General features: G+C 38.3%; 1 protein-coding gene across 3 annotated transcripts in view; it reads right to left on the minus strand.

Annotated features, from left to right (window-relative positions):
• Positions 1–353: 353 nt before the first annotated feature.
• BTBD1 (BTB domain containing 1) overlaps positions 354–15737 on the minus strand; it is a 30163-nt gene continuing 14779 nt past the window's right edge. For all 3 annotated transcript variants that reach the window (XM_033919875.1, XM_033919876.1, XM_033919877.1), the window contains 5 exons: positions 15464–15661; positions 10566–10758; positions 10125–10212; positions 8321–8467; positions 354–2503 (listed from right to left, as the gene is read on the minus strand). In XM_033919875.1, coding sequence (XP_033775766.1) covers positions 2345–2503; positions 8321–8467; positions 10125–10212; positions 10566–10758; positions 15464–15661 — 785 coding nt within the window. In that variant the 3' untranslated portion in view covers positions 354–2344. The remainder of the gene's footprint in view (positions 2504–8320; positions 8468–10124; positions 10213–10565; positions 10759–15463; positions 15662–15737) is intronic.

Below are 15737 nucleotides of genomic sequence, written 5' to 3' on the forward strand. Positions count from 1 at the left end.
AAGTGAAGAATGTATAGTATGACTTGATTTATTGTACACTTGTTTGTATAATGTAAAAAGGAAGAAAGATATTAAAAAAAAAAAAAGAAAATGGGTGGTTTATAAAAACAAAACTTCAATGACTGCATGAGCTTCAGTGTAACAAGTGGTGCTTAGATGGCAACTCCAGCTGTAAAGAGCTAAGGCTGGTGCTGGGCAGACTAATATGGTTTATGTCCCTTATGAGAAAGGAGATTGGGACATGCTGGAGTGGGCTTCAAAAACAATTCCAGTAATTGGAGCATAAGGACAATGGCTGAGTGGACTCCTGTGGTCTTTGTCACAGAAATGACAAAAAACAACAACACAGGATCAAATATTTTATACCACATTTATTGTTGGTTTGATCATAAACTGATAAGGAGTATGACTACTGGACAGACTGGATGGACCATCATTGGTGATTTTACCTCCTACTTGCTCCTCATAGCTATGTTATAAGCGTTTGCATCAAATTTTAATAAACATGAACTATGTCTCTCCCTAAATCACCTTTCACTTCTACCTCTTGATAATCTAGTCAAACTTCTCCTGCTTGACTATCTGAAGCTAATGTTAATACACTTATAACTCCCCAATCACTTCACCGGCTCTCTATCTAGGTCTGTATACAGTTTCAAACTTGCAAGTACATTCATTCTGCAGCTTTCCTGTGTCTCATCTCTTTCCTGTGTCTATTAGATAGAGAAGACTATTGATACGAGCGACCTAACTCCAGACTCTGATCCTTCCATCTTTCTCATCATCACATAATGCTCCACCTCTGGCCCTATTCAAATCCAGGCTAAAAACCCACTTTTTCTACAACTGCTTTTAACTCTTAAGCCTTTATTAAAAGCACCAATGTTGCTTTAATCTTTCCGATAGTAAATCAAACTCTCTAATCCCTTAGCTTCCCTGTTTCAAATAGATCGTAAGCTCTGCCAGGTTTGTCTGGAGCGCTGCGTACATCCACTACTGTAGAAATAAGTAACAGTAGCAACAGTAAAACCTGTACAATGCCTGCTTGCACAAGGCCTACTCTGGATAATACTGTTAGAGTTTCATAATAACTATTAAATACTGCCAAATATTTAAACAAGTCTAAAAATAAAGTCTTACAAAATCGCTTTTGGGGAAGTCCAGATACATGATGCACCCACACTCTCAAGCGGGGAGAATGTTATGCCTTCCTTCTATGCTTTATTGTAAGCTAAAATGAAATGATAACATTACATATACCGGTAGTCAGATTCTATGGAAAACCTACTGAACCTGAATGCAACTCGCCATTAACTACAATCCAAAAGCAGACTATTGGATAATAATTTTAAGTAGTTCATGTCTGCGATAGGCAAATTACATCATACTCCTTATGCATTGATCTGTAAATTCTGGATATTTTCATTAGTGTCCTACAGCTAAAATAACAAATGGTATTTAGCAAATACCACACTTTTTAAAAAAATTATGCTAAATCAAAGGCCAGGTCTTAGGAACATGAAAATTCCTACTCTATTTCCTAATTCAAATGCTTACGGCACAAAATAAAAACCCAGATTAAAACAAAAGCACCGTTAAAGAATCATTTTAGCATTGTATGAAAAATCCAATGCATCCAGTTCCAAAATGCTATCATTTGCCTTTAAAAAAAACAAAACAAAACCTTCTCATTTTTTGAACATAGTTATTTATGTACACATATTATTCCTGCAATTTATATATGCTGCAGCCATGTCAACAGTCTTTACTGGTATCCTTGAACACTGATGGCAGAAATTTTGCATCTATTCTCTCTAACAGAGATATAAGGCTGCCCTAAATCATTCAGTTCATATTACTCTAAATTTGTTTGAACCAACATTTCTATGGCTACTTTTCATGTTCTACTGAAGAAAATAAAAAAAGCTATGAAATCAAAATGGAGATGGAATCAGTCTGAGTAATAAAAGATTTTCCTAAAAGTTGATGTTTCAGCAAGAAATCCAAGAGAAAATCCCTATTACGGGGTGTACATATTTTGATGACCAAATGAGAAAGCTTCAGGTCTTCCATGGTAATTTTACAATATGAAACTTCAGGTATGACCACGCTTAATAACTACTATTTAGAATTACAACAGTTTTTACAACTCTTGGGCCTATCTTCCTCATGCTTTCAACTTGTGATATAATCCACTTCACACATTCTTGACATATCCCATATGAACTACTTTGCTTCTTATTAGGGATTATAATTATACATTTTAAACTGCCCTCAGAAGCTGGATGTATGCCATCCATGGGAGCTATATACATTGTTACTAACTGAGCTAAACATAACACAATTATGTATAAAAGATAATTTCTGGTATTTGTCCGTCTTCCACCGATGTTCCGTTATTGTTACCAGGACAACTAAAAAAGAAAAAACAGGTTTTGCTAGATGTTGAAGATTCATGGATTATTTTCTTCAGTCCTTTTGTTCCATAATGAGAATCTGGACCCTAAAAGCAAACACACAGATTTTAAGCTACATAGTTAAAGCAATTAGTGTATTTTAAAACATTACAAATCTACCTCATAGTTCCAAAGATGATTACTGCAAGCTTATGTGAACTGCAAATTTTCCTTAGCAGGAGGCGCTTAGAAACAGGGAAAAAACATCCACTTGTACCAAAATTTTAAAAACATTTTTAAAAGCAAAACCATACATATTATGATACAAAGAAAAGACTAATTTAGAAACAAGTTACAACAGCACACAAATGCAGTACTTACGGTATTACAGGAATACCACCAAAGTTCTCCTCATACCAAACATCGCAAGCATGCTTTATTTTAAAATTTATAACCCCCCAGTCAATACAACAGCACCAAGGTTCAGTAATTCACTTCCATACAGGATTATTAATCTAATGTTTTGCATGTTAACAATCAGCAATCTTATGAATACAAAATACTATAGAACTGCTCTATTAACCTACAGTCAGCTCAGTTTAAATTCTGGTCACATACCGTGAAAAAGTCTATTTTGCAACAGTCGTCCTTTCTATTTGCTCTAAAAGCTATATTTACTGTGAGCAGGGCAGCCTCAAGTATGGTATAAGAAGTGAAGGGGTATTTCTCTTCTCTGAAAACAATCTCATTTAGCAGAAGAATGAAGAAAATGACCAGCAAGGCTATAGTGTTGCATCTTTTTTAAAATTATTTCCAACCTTGGAAAGAAAATTATAAATAAAGGGTTTTTAAAGAAGTGTCTCTATAGAGGCAAAACAACTTGAAAAAATTAAGTGGAACAGGGTCAAACTCGGTGTGTCCTTTCATGCCAAGTTTGAAAATGGATCAGATAGAAGGATTTCCAGAGAAAATCTTCCTCTCCAAAAATGACTTGGTGCATTTTAATAGCAGAGGCAGGCCTAGCATTTGCAGCATACAAACATCGATTCACTGTAATATAAGTGATTAAATTTGCAGATGACACTAAACTGTTCAATGTTGTTAAATTCAAATATTTTTTATTGCGAATGCCAAACAAACACCAAGGAATAGAACAAAATCAAAAGAACAAGCATCCAACATAAGAACATAAGAAGTTGCCTCCGCTGGGTCAGACCAGAGGTCCATCATGCCCATACCCGTGGCGGCCCATCAGGTCCATGACCTGTAATGTGATCCTTCTCTAAGCCCTTGATCCCTTTTATCCTTCTATCCATACTCTGTCTAAAACCTATCTCTATCTCTACCTCTATCTGTATCCCTCAATCCCCCTATCGTTCAGGAATTTATCCAATCCTTCCTTGAACCCCGTAGTGTAATCTGTCCTATCACAACCTCCGGAAGCGCATTCCAGGTGTACACTACCCTCTGTGTAAAAAAGAACTTCCTAGCATTGGTTCTAAAATACAACATTTGTGGTTAGGAGATAAAACAAAAGCAGCAATCCCCACACCCCATCTCCCCAACCAGCAAAGACCCCAAACTGTTCAAAGTTGTTAAAATGCATGCAGATTGTGAAAAATTGAAGGCAGACCTTAGGACATTGGAATCCTGGGCGTCCAAGTGGCAGATGCAATTTAATTTGGACAAATACAAAGTGATGCACATTGGGAAGAATAACCTGAATCACAGTTACCGGATGCTAGGGTCCACCTTGGGGGTTAGCGCCCAAGAAAAGGATCTGGGTGTCATCGTAGACAATACAATGAAACCTTCCGCCGATGTGTGGCGGTGGCCAAAAATGCAAACAAGGTGCTAGGAATGATTAAAAATGGGATGGTTAATAAGACTAAGAATGTTTTAATGCCCCTGTTATCGCGCCATGGTGCAACCTCATCTGGAGTACTGTGTTCAATTTTGGTCTCCTTATCTTAAGAAAGATAAGAGTGGCGCTAGAAAAAGTTCAAAGAAGAGCGACCAAGATGATAAAGAGGATGGAACTCCTCTCGTATGAGGAAAGACTAAAAAGGTTAGGGTTCTTCAGCTTGGAAGAGAGACGGCTGAGGGGAGATAGGATTGAAGGCTACAAAATCCTGAGTGGATCGATTTTTCACTCCATCAAAAATTACAAAGAGTAGGGGGACACTCGAAATTACAGGGAAATAATTTTAAAACCAATAAGAGGAAATTTTTTTTCACTCACTCAGAGTATAGTTAAGCTCTGGAACGCATTGCCAAAGGTTGTGGTAAGAATGGATAGTGTAGCTGGTTTTAAAAAAGGTTTGGACAATTTGCCCTGGATCAGTAGCATGGAATATTGGTACTCCTTGGGTTTTGGCCAGGTACTAGTGACCTCGATTGGCCACCGTGAGAACAGGCTACTGGGCTTGATGGACTGACCCAGTAAGGCTATTTTTATGTTCAAACTGTTTCCTCCTCCATCATCTTCTCTCACAGACACCAAGGGAAATTGGATTCCATGAGGCATGCTCCTTGTGCACATCTCCTCTACTGCCACATCCTTGACCATGTTGGTTCTCAGCACTTCTGATGTGTAAACTTCTACGGTAAAATCTAGTGACTGAACTCAATTGCTTTCTTAATGGTCACTATGTACGGTTGACACTCAGTGACTGAACTGTGTAGTTTGCTACTGGTTGCTGTATGTACTGCCAGTAGTGGGTAATACGCATGGCAATATCTGTTGCTTTGGGACAGCAATACCCTGTAGTAAAACTTGACATCAACATCTAAAGGTTAGGTATATCATAGAATGGGACTTGTATAGTCTTTTTGTGGTTACACATTCAAAGTGGTTTACATATATACAAGTATTTACTTTTTGTACCTGGGGCAATGGAGGATTAAGTGACTAGCCCAGGGTCACAAGGAGCAGCGCTGGGATTCAATCCTACAACCTCTGGGTGCAGAGGCAGCAGCTCTACCTCTAGGCCATTCCTCACTTCACACTATTTCATTTTATTATTCTTTCCAAAACAGAGTTTGGATACTATTCAAATCACCGACTCCTCTCTTTTCTCCAGGTCAGACACTCACATAATACAGATAAACACATATGCACACCCATCAAAGACTAGAAAGAATTCCATGAGCCATGCTCTAAATACTTTCCCCTTTTTTGGGCCATTATCTCAGACCAACTGAGAGCTACTTTTAAAAGCATTTGGGTCACAGCCAAAGCACTGGAGAAGGCTGCTACATGCCAGATGCCCGTTGCTTTAAAAAAAAAAAAAAATCCTCAGACAGTTGAGTTTGTAAATACTAGATACTATTAACTTTATATTAAAAAAAAATCTAATCTAGTCAGAATTTTTGTATTGTACTTATCCAGTACAGATTCGAGGCAATTTACAAGCTGAGGCCGCCCATATAGTAATATGGAGAATCAGTTACATCATAAAATTATGGTTTACACAATTACAAGGAAATATCAAGAACAGATTCACAGATGATTTACAGAAATGGAGGCGTTAAAATGTTTGTAAAAAAAAGTATTTAGTTTGAAAAAAGGTTTGTAAATTCAGTGAGTTTGCTTTTCTGAGATGTTTTATTGCAGAGTCTGTTAATGAGATAAGGGCAGTCATAGTTAAGTTAATGTATGACATTCTTAGATTGGAGGGGAGGTTGCGTTGCACAGATTTGTCAAACAAGTGGGTTTTCAGTTTTTTTCTAAAAGGTAGTTTGAGGTAGTTTGATTCAGTCCTTATGGCTGCACGAAGACCGTTCTCGGTTCTTGTGGCTACATAAGTAAAAAGGGTATCGAAAACATACTTGTATTGGCTCCTTTGGAACAATCAGTTGTGTGTAGTTGATTCTGGGTGATGTGAAGGAGTTGGAGAAAAGGTGAATTAATTGTTGTTTTATTAGTGTGTAGGATGTGGAACATGATGCAGGATAGTTTGAATATAATTCTAGCATTTGTAGGTAGCCTGTGATAATAGAAATATAGCATCATATTTTTTTAGACCCAAGATCAATCTGATTGCAGTTTTCTGGATCATTTGAACATAAGAACATAAGAATTGCCATCTCCGGATCAGACCCTGGGTCCATCAAGTCCGGTGGCATAGTTTTAGTCCCCATATCACTGTACATTACGGTAGAGTTGATGATGATGTAGAGTTGCAGTAGTCTAGTTGTGTTACAACTAGAGTTTGGACCAGTATTGCAAAGTGATGGCTGTAGAAGTAAGGCTAGAAATTTGAGGTTTATAAGAGAGTGGAGTCTGGTAGTATTCCAAAGGACCCTGAAAGTTTTTTCTATGCTTAGCGCTGTGCCTGAGGATAATAGTAAGTTTGTGGGAACAGTCTGTGTGGTACTGTAGAACTACAGTAATTTAGTTTGGGTAGTGTTTAGTTTTAGTTTGTTGGATAAAGTCCAAGAGTAGATTTTATCAATACCTTTGGAGACTTTTATGGAAGCTTTCTTCATATCTGTATTAAGTAGAATTAGGAGAAAGATATTATTTGCATAGGATAGCAGATGTTCTTCCTCAGGGATTCAAGACAAAGTTAGACAAAGTTCCTGCTGAACCGGAACGTACGCAGTAGGGCTAGTTTTAGGGTGCTGGTCTTTGACCAGAGGGCCGCCAAGTGAGCTGGGCACGATGGACCACTGATCTGACCTAGCAGCGGCAATTCTTATGTTCTTACGGAGAGGTTACCTTAGGAGCTCATAAATAAGTTGAAAAATATAAGTGTTACTTAGAGACCCCTGGGGCACTCTACAGAATGCTTTCTAGCTCTGGAAGAAAGTACTGTCTTTTCAAGTGCAGTATTCTCTGTTTGTTAGGAACTCTTTGAACCAATAGAGGACAGTTCCAGTCAGACCTGGTTTGGTAAGTAGTAGTTTGTGATCGACAAGAGTCAAATATAGCTGAGACATCAAATTGGAGTAGAATCATTTGTTGCCCTCTGCTCAATATCTGTTTTATTCTGGTGGGTAACGTTAGTAATAGTAGGTCTGAAGCCATACTGGGAGGGGTGGAGGCAGGAGAATTTGTCTATGTAGGCTGTGAGTTGTCTACAAACCAGTGTTTCAAGTAGTTTGGTTAGCAGTGGTATTCCTGCTATGAGTCTGAAATTGGATAGTGTGGATAGATCGGTTCCTTGACTTTTTGGAATAGCAGCAAGTGCAATGCAACTCATTTGTACAGGAAGGTTGCCAAGCTTTAGTAGGTTGTTCAGTAGTGAAACCAGACAATGTATTAGTTCATTAGGGATGTGAGAAAAGAGGCGTGGGGGAAAGGGGGGGGGAGTTTTTATCCAGTATGCGGCTTCAGGTGGATAGCTTTTTTTTTGTTGTGGTGGTGGTAATAGTTCATCTTGAAAAAGTGGTTCAAAGTTGTTTCAGATTTGATCTACTGTGCATGGGTGTTGTTTTAAGTTCAGGTTGGGTTTGTGGTATTTGATAGATTGTTGTTGTTAGATGCCATCGACTCGTGCTCAAGTCCTAGCGACTTGATGAATCGTGGATCTAAAAAAAAAAAAAAAAATTGGTTTTTGGGCTAGTCCGGAAAGGTCCTCCAGTATCATCCCCATGGTTGATTTCAACATGTCCAGCCATCTGATCACAGGTCACTTGCCTGGTTCCTTCGATCTTCCCAAACATGATGTCCTTCTCCAGATTACTTTGTCCAGTAGTTTGCTAGTTCTTGGGCATTAGGCTGGATGTTTATGTTAGCTAAGCCTGTTTGGGTTTTTTTTTTGGTGGGGGGGGGGGATTTGAGGGGTGTTGTGTGCATTAGTTGAATAAATATCACCACATACTTAATATTTTTTCTCTGAAATCTCAAATACTGCGTAGGAACATGTTCTAAATTAACTAGCATTACTTTTTACTCATTCTATAACACATTTACTTACTTTGAGCGTTGCACATGCTGTATAGCAAATATTGGGCAATATCTCTATAGGCTCTTTAAACATGACTCTAAACGTGTTAGGGGTTCCATCACAACTAAACCCAGTATCATTCTGGCCTAATGTCTGGTTTTTTTCATATTCAATAATCTACAAGAAAACAGATAAAAAGAAAGGGCATGGTATAAATACGCACCTGTCAACTATGACTTTAAAAATGCTATGTTCCGTTTTGGTTTTTTTTAATTCATTTTTCATATAACAACAAGTGTATCATAAAATTTCATACAATTGCATTAAGTATACACTTGATATTTCCATAACTTACTGTAAATACAACATATCATTATATAGTCCTTACTATAATTTTAGACATCATATAATATTTAATAATTATATCAACTATTATTCAATTATAATCCCTTTCCCTCCCCTTATTTTGATAGTTGCATACAATATAACAAATATTATGATAATTTATTGATATTTTGTGATAAAGAGAATAAACCTACCCCCCCCCCCTTTATCAAGTATCTTTTTCTTCTTCTCTACCCACTATTTTAAGTTCTTGTAAACCGTGTCGAGCTCCATTCTCATGGAGATGATGCGGTATATAAACTTAAGGTTTAGATTAGATTAGATTATTATGGGAAAAATTATATCAATCATTGCAATAATCTGTTAATGGTCCCCAAATCTTCTTCAACTTATCAATATCTCCTTTTTGTGTTGCAAAAGTACACTCCATCTTATATATATATGGCAAACTGAATTCCACCAAAAGTTGTAATTTAATCTGTCATAATTCTTCCAATTGTATGTTATTTGTTGAACTGCTATTCCAGTCAATATAAATAAAAGTTTGTTATTATTTGACGAGATTTGACTCCGAGTTCTCATTGCAGTACCAAATAAAATCGTATCATATGTCAAGGCTACCGGATTTTCCAACATCCTATTTATTTGAGGCCAAATTGATTTCCAAAATAATAATATGAATGGACAATAAAATAAAAGATGATCTAATGTCCCCGCTTCTAGATGACAGTGCCAGCATCTATTAGACTTAGAGCTATCAATTCTATGTAAACGAACAGGGGTCCAAAAGGCTCTGTTTTTTTTAAAACACACATATGCTATATATCGCCTTCCTGGTTCGATATGAATAAAATGTTCTCTTGAAGAGCCCAATTATGTTGGAAGCACAGCAACTTACATGATACTCAAAGTGAAAAGAACAAGTTGATGGAAGATGTGCAGAAAGGGCTTTCTCCCATTTTATCAGCAGTCAGGTTTGTGTAAGCCTTTCTACCAATGGGCAGCAGAACAAGGTGGAAACAAAGGAGCAGGGAAGAGTTTGCTTGGTTTGGCCCTCCTAAGCAAAATGTTGTGCCACTGTTCCAATCAAAAGTCAGGAAGACAAATCTGCTGCTTCAGCAAATTGTAAACATTTAATTTTATTAGTAAATGACAGGCACTGCTTATTTAAATAATTTTCATCACAACTCAAAATCCAGAAGGCTCGTGTAAGACATTTTAAAATAGCTTTTCTACCACGATGATTCTAGTTAAAATGTAAAATACTTGCCAAATTGCAACTGGAGACTAAAACATAGTGCAGCATCACTCAAAACAAACTTTGCAATGACAAAAGGACTAATATTTTTAGAAACAAATTATAGGTACTTTGCTTGTGTAAAAACTGTCATTCTGCACCTGGGAAGGCAGGTTATAGAAATACCAGTCCAAGGAATAGAATGCAAACTGTGGTACAGTAAAACTGTGGTAGAGTAAAAATAAAGAATACCTGTATATTGACTTGATAATCTGTGGGTCCATGAATGGAACCATATAGTCCAAATCCCACAATAGAAATTCTTCTATTAACTGTAAACCTTCATGAAAAAACAATAAAACATATAAGTTAATTCAAAGACTTATATACTGCAATCATGCATTCATGGATCTCCTTTGGCTTTTTCCCTTCTTTTGTGAGAAAGTTTTATCACTGAACAGTTCTCCAAATCTAGCAGTTTCTTCATTCACATGAGGACTCTCTTGACATCCTGTCTCTTGGAACGTTAGACTTGCACTCAGCCGCAACTGGGCACGAGTAACCTTGAGACATGTCACAACGTGCAAAGACTTGTTTCAACACACTTGCTACTTTCGTTCATACTCAGATAGATAAATTATTGAATGCCCTTCGTACAGTCCTGACTTGAGGTAACACCATGGTGGAGGGTACCTGATTCTATCACTTGTTCCACTGTAGCCCCAGCGACTTTCCACTTGCTGAAATCTGTTGATGATGCATTCTTTTCCTCTGAGGCAGCATCGTGGTCGGTCAATATACTCAACACGAGGTTTAGGGTTTACTGTAAAATGTAGAAAGAGATTTACCACTTCTCGATCTGATAAAATTCCAGACTGAGCAGGACCTGCGATGACAGAAAAAAACACATGTTTTTGTGAAGGTGATCTAAATATGTACACAATCTCAATGCTATCATTTCAAAATGTAGAGATGTAACAGCGGAGAAGACAGAGCAGCTCTATAGGTGTTCAGAAGTGTAACTGTATTGATACAAAACAGCAATATATAAACCTGATTCAACACAAATCATGTTTCAACCACACAGGCCTGCCTCAGAAGTCTAGATGTTGATTCACATCAATTAGATAATGCATAAAAATAGCAAGCTGGTGAATAATCTAATTGATGTGAATCAACATCTAGACTCCTGAGGCAGGCCTATGTGGATGAAACACGATTCATGTTGAGTCAGTTGTTCTGCAGAGGAATCCCTTCTTTACCATTTCAAAGCAGCCATTAAAAAAAAAAAACAAAACAACAAAATACTACACAGAAGAGAACAAATTTTAAAGAGGTTTTTTTTACAAAAATGAATTTTCCTTACAGAACTACTATGTGCAAAGATGGGTAGTACAGACTACAAAAACTGAAAAATTGAGAAACACAGTAGTTATATACATTAGCATAGTGCTATGCATTTATTGATTGTAAAGCAAAGGGCTGTTAACTGTTAATAAACAAAACATAAGAAAATATGGAAAATAAATGCAAGGCTTGTCCAAATTTTGTAGAAAAAAAACAAACAACTCACCTCAAACGATAATAAACATTAAAAAAAAAAAAAAAAAATATATATATATATATATATATATATATATAAATAAAAATAAATAAATAAATAAATAATGGAAAATGCCAGTAGGGATGGTGATTATAACAAACATCACTGTACCACTTGCCTACTAGACTAATTAGTAAGTCTTTTGTATGAAACAATAAAAAAAGGAGTTCTTAAATGTTCTACTTATCTTAAACAGATTCCCTGTAGTCCTTGGCAGCCCAATCATCTGTGTGGACACGGTAGGCGGCCACCATTGCCCGGTTCTACACAGATGACTGAACTGCCATGGACTAGAGGGAATCTGTTTAAGATAAGTAGAACATTTAAGAACTTTTTTTTTTTAAATTTCATACAAGACTTATTAATTGGTCTGGTAGGCATGTGGTGCAGTGATTACTCAATTGCTGGTAGGGATGGTGATAACCTTTTCACTGAGCACTATTATATATATATATATATATAATGTTTATTATTGTTTGAGGGTTTTTTTTCTTCTTACACTTCTGAAATTAAAAAATATAGCATTAAGTAATTTCGTTTCTATATCTATATATAGCTGTCCAAATTTAGTAGATTACTTGCATAAAAAGTCAAAATATGTTTTGGAATTTGATTTAAAATAAAATCTCAAAGGCAGAGACATTTGCATAATAATAATGCTGCAGCATGTACACAAAAATGTCAAAGCCAAGCTTTACATTTATACTAACTTGACTTTCCATTTCACTACAAATACTAATTTTTTATTTTTAAATCTTAAACAGTAATTTTTAGTGTTATGTAAAATTTTCCAGGAAAGTCATATAGAAGTTGAGAAACGTCAATGATTTAAACAGCAACGCCAAACCTTAAAATCACACACAAAAAAAGCTATTTTGATCTGCTCAGTATAAAAATAAGTAAAAATTATGTATCTTACTTGATAATTTTCTTTCCTTTAATATTCCCGGCGGGGTTCTGTGCAACAGAAGATTTAGAATCAGAAAATAATATTAAAGATTGAACTAGGCCAGTTACTGGGCAACTTGTATGGTCTGCGTCTGTGTATGGCCGTTTGGAGGAGGATGGGCAGGGGAGGGCTTCAATGGCTGGGAGGGTGTAGATGGGCTGGAGTAAGTCTTAACAGAGATTTCGGCAGTTGGAACCCAAGCACAGTATCGGGTAAAGCTTTGGATTCTCGCCCAGAAATAACTAAGAAGAAAAAAAAAAAAAAAAAATTTAAATTGAATCAGGTTGGGCAGACTGGATGGACCATTCGGGTCTTTATCTGCCGTCATCTACTATGTTACTAAATGTTTATCCACACAACTAATATACTAAATTATCCTAAAGCAATAAAAAAGAAAAGAAATATAAATTTATTTTCTAACTTTGTTGTCTAGTTTCTACTTTCCTCATCTTCTCGTCATTGTATTCCTTCCATCCAGTGTCTGCATCTGCTCTGTTACTGTGCCTCTCCCTTTATCTCTCCCTCCATTCCCCACCCCATTGGTCTGGCACCCATCTCCTTCAGAGTCTTCTCCCCTCTCTCTCTCCTACCCATTAACATGCAGCATCTGCTCCTTCTTCCCCTCCCCCTCTTTCTCTATTTCCTTCCAGCGTGTTCCCCTTTCTCTCCCCTACCCATTTCCATGCAGCATCTGCTCCTCCCTTTCCTCCCTCCCCCTCTCTCCACTTCCTTCCAGCGTGTTCCCCTTTCTCTCCTACCCATTTCCATGCAGTGTGTTCCCCTCCTACCCACTAACATGCAGTGTCTTCTCCTCCCTCCCTCTCTCCACTTCCTTCCAGCGTGTTCCCCTCTCTCCTACCCATTTCCATGTAGCATGTTCCCCCCTCTCTCTCCCCTCCCCACTCCACTTCCTTCCAGCATGTTCCCATCTCTCCCCCTACCCATTTCCATACAGCACCTGTTCTTCTTTCCCCTAACCCTCTCTCTCCACTTTCCTTCAGCATCCTTCATGGTCCAGCAGCCCCCTCCCTCCCGATCGCCATCTTCTGGGATCTCCTTCTCTCCCTTCCCTCACCTTTGTGGCGATTTTTCTTCTCTCCCAACAGCATGAGCCATTCAACAAGTCGCTCACGGCTGCTTGAATCTTCTCCTCTGATGAAACCGGAAACAGGAAATTGCATCAGATGACAAGATTCAAACTTGTTGAAAGGCTCGTGCCGCTAGGAGAGAAGAAAAATGAAAATTGCCACGAAGGTGAGGAGAAGAGAGGGAGGGAGATGCCCAGACGGCAGCGATCGGGAGGGAGGGAGATGCCCAGACGGCAGCGATCGGTAACCGCGTGCATTCCCTCACTTCACTGCGGAGACAAGTCCATTCACCGCTCTACAGGGCAGTGAATGGTCTTGTCCTATGTACCTGCAGTGACCACCTTTTTCTCTCCTCATTTCTGCAGGTTACCCGCGGCTAGCTGTGGGTAACAGCCACCGTGTCATTCTCTACTGTATATGACAGAGCTCAGCATAGTGCTGCTCTCTATCTCCACCTGCTGGTGGATGGACACAATTCACTTATCTCAGGATTCATCTGCTGCTAATAAGGAGTCATAATTTTAGCGTGTCTGGCTTGTCTAAATCTCTCTCTCACCCCCAACCCCTCCCAACAGGCATACAAAATTACAAGAAAGATTACACTTATATCACTTTTTATTCTCAGAATTGGATAGAACAGTGGTTCCCAAACCTATTCTGGGGGTCCCAAGCCAGGCAGGTTTTCAGGATATCCATAATTAATATTCATGGAAGAGATTTGCATTCAGATGTCTCTCATAAATATTCATTGTGAATACCCTGAAAATCTGACTAGCTGGAGAGTCCCCAGGACAAGTTTGAGAACCACTGGGATAGAACCTGCATCTCAAATTAAACAAAAAAACTAATAAAAATGGAACAGTACACATTGTGATTAAATAAAAAGAAAATCAGAATATTTGGCATGCGATTGGTCTTCCAGTATTGACCTTTACAAAGTGAAGGCAATTCCTGTCTGGAGCAATTACTATTTCAGGAATTTTCAACTTTGGTCTTCCCACCATATACTTGGTCCAAGAATCAGATTAAATCAGTTTGAAAACCAAGTGTTTGTGGCCCTCAATGACTTGATTTGAAAACCTCTAGTTTATGTAGCTCAACTGAGCTACAGGGTAGCAGATATATGCTGAAATGTCATGCACGGTGAAGACTGGCTGCCATTTGTTTTAAGGAAAAGCTCTGAAGCACAATTTATGGGTCTTGGAATTCTGCAATGGAAATGTCAGAAAGTAAGACTGGCATTAAGGAAAGTGGCGGCGGTGAAAAGGGCGAACAGAATGCTAGGAATGATAAAAAAGGGGATCACGAACAGATCAGAGAAGGTTATCATGCCGCTGTACCGGGCCATGGTGCACCCCCCACCTGGAGTACTGCATCCAGCACTGGTCGCCATGGTACTACTCGAAAGGGTCCAGAGAAGAGCGACTAAGATGGTTAAGGGGCTGAAGAAGTTGCCGTACAGTGATAGATTAGAGAAAATGGGCCTCTTCTCCCTTGAAAAGAGAAGACTGAGAGGGGACATGATTGAAACATTCAAAATACCGAAGGGAACAGACTTAGTAGATAAAGACAGATTGTTCACCCTCTCCAAGGTAGAGAGAACGAGAGGGAACACTCTAAAGTTGAAAGGGAATAGATTCCGTACAAACGTAAGGAAGTTCTTCACCCAGAGAGTGGTAGAAAAAGGAACGCTCTTCCGGAGTCTGTTATAGGAGAAAACACCCTCCAGGGATTCAAGACAAAGTTGGCCAAGTTCCTGCTAAACTGGAACGTACGCAGGTAAGGCTGGACTCATTTAAAGCACTGGTCTTTCACCTGGGAGCCGCCGCGTGAGCAGACTGCTGGGCACGATGGACCACTGGTCTGACCCAGCAGAGGCAATTCTTATGTTCTTATAATACTGCAATCATTATAAATTGTGTAGCAGAGACCTAAGACTAATAAAAATTACCTGCAGCAAACTCTTCAATAGTCATTAATGGGAATCGAATTAAGGAAATGGCTTTTCCCAATACTTTCTGCTTGTTTTCCACCGAGATGGGTAATTGCTGCCGTTGGCACTCTGCTTCAGCCCATCGGACAACAGCACCAAACAGACGACTTTCCCGAATACTGAGGGTATCTCTCTCCAGCACCGCACAGAGTGTATCTAATGGGTATGCAAAGAAATGACTCGTTATGTACAATTTAAAATCCAAACCTCAACAAATTTTCATTAAATCAAG

This window comes from Geotrypetes seraphini, chromosome 14 (assembly GCF_902459505.1).
Source record: "Geotrypetes seraphini chromosome 14, aGeoSer1.1, whole genome shotgun sequence".
NCBI classification, from domain to species: Eukaryota; Metazoa; Chordata; class Amphibia; order Gymnophiona; family Dermophiidae; genus Geotrypetes; species Geotrypetes seraphini.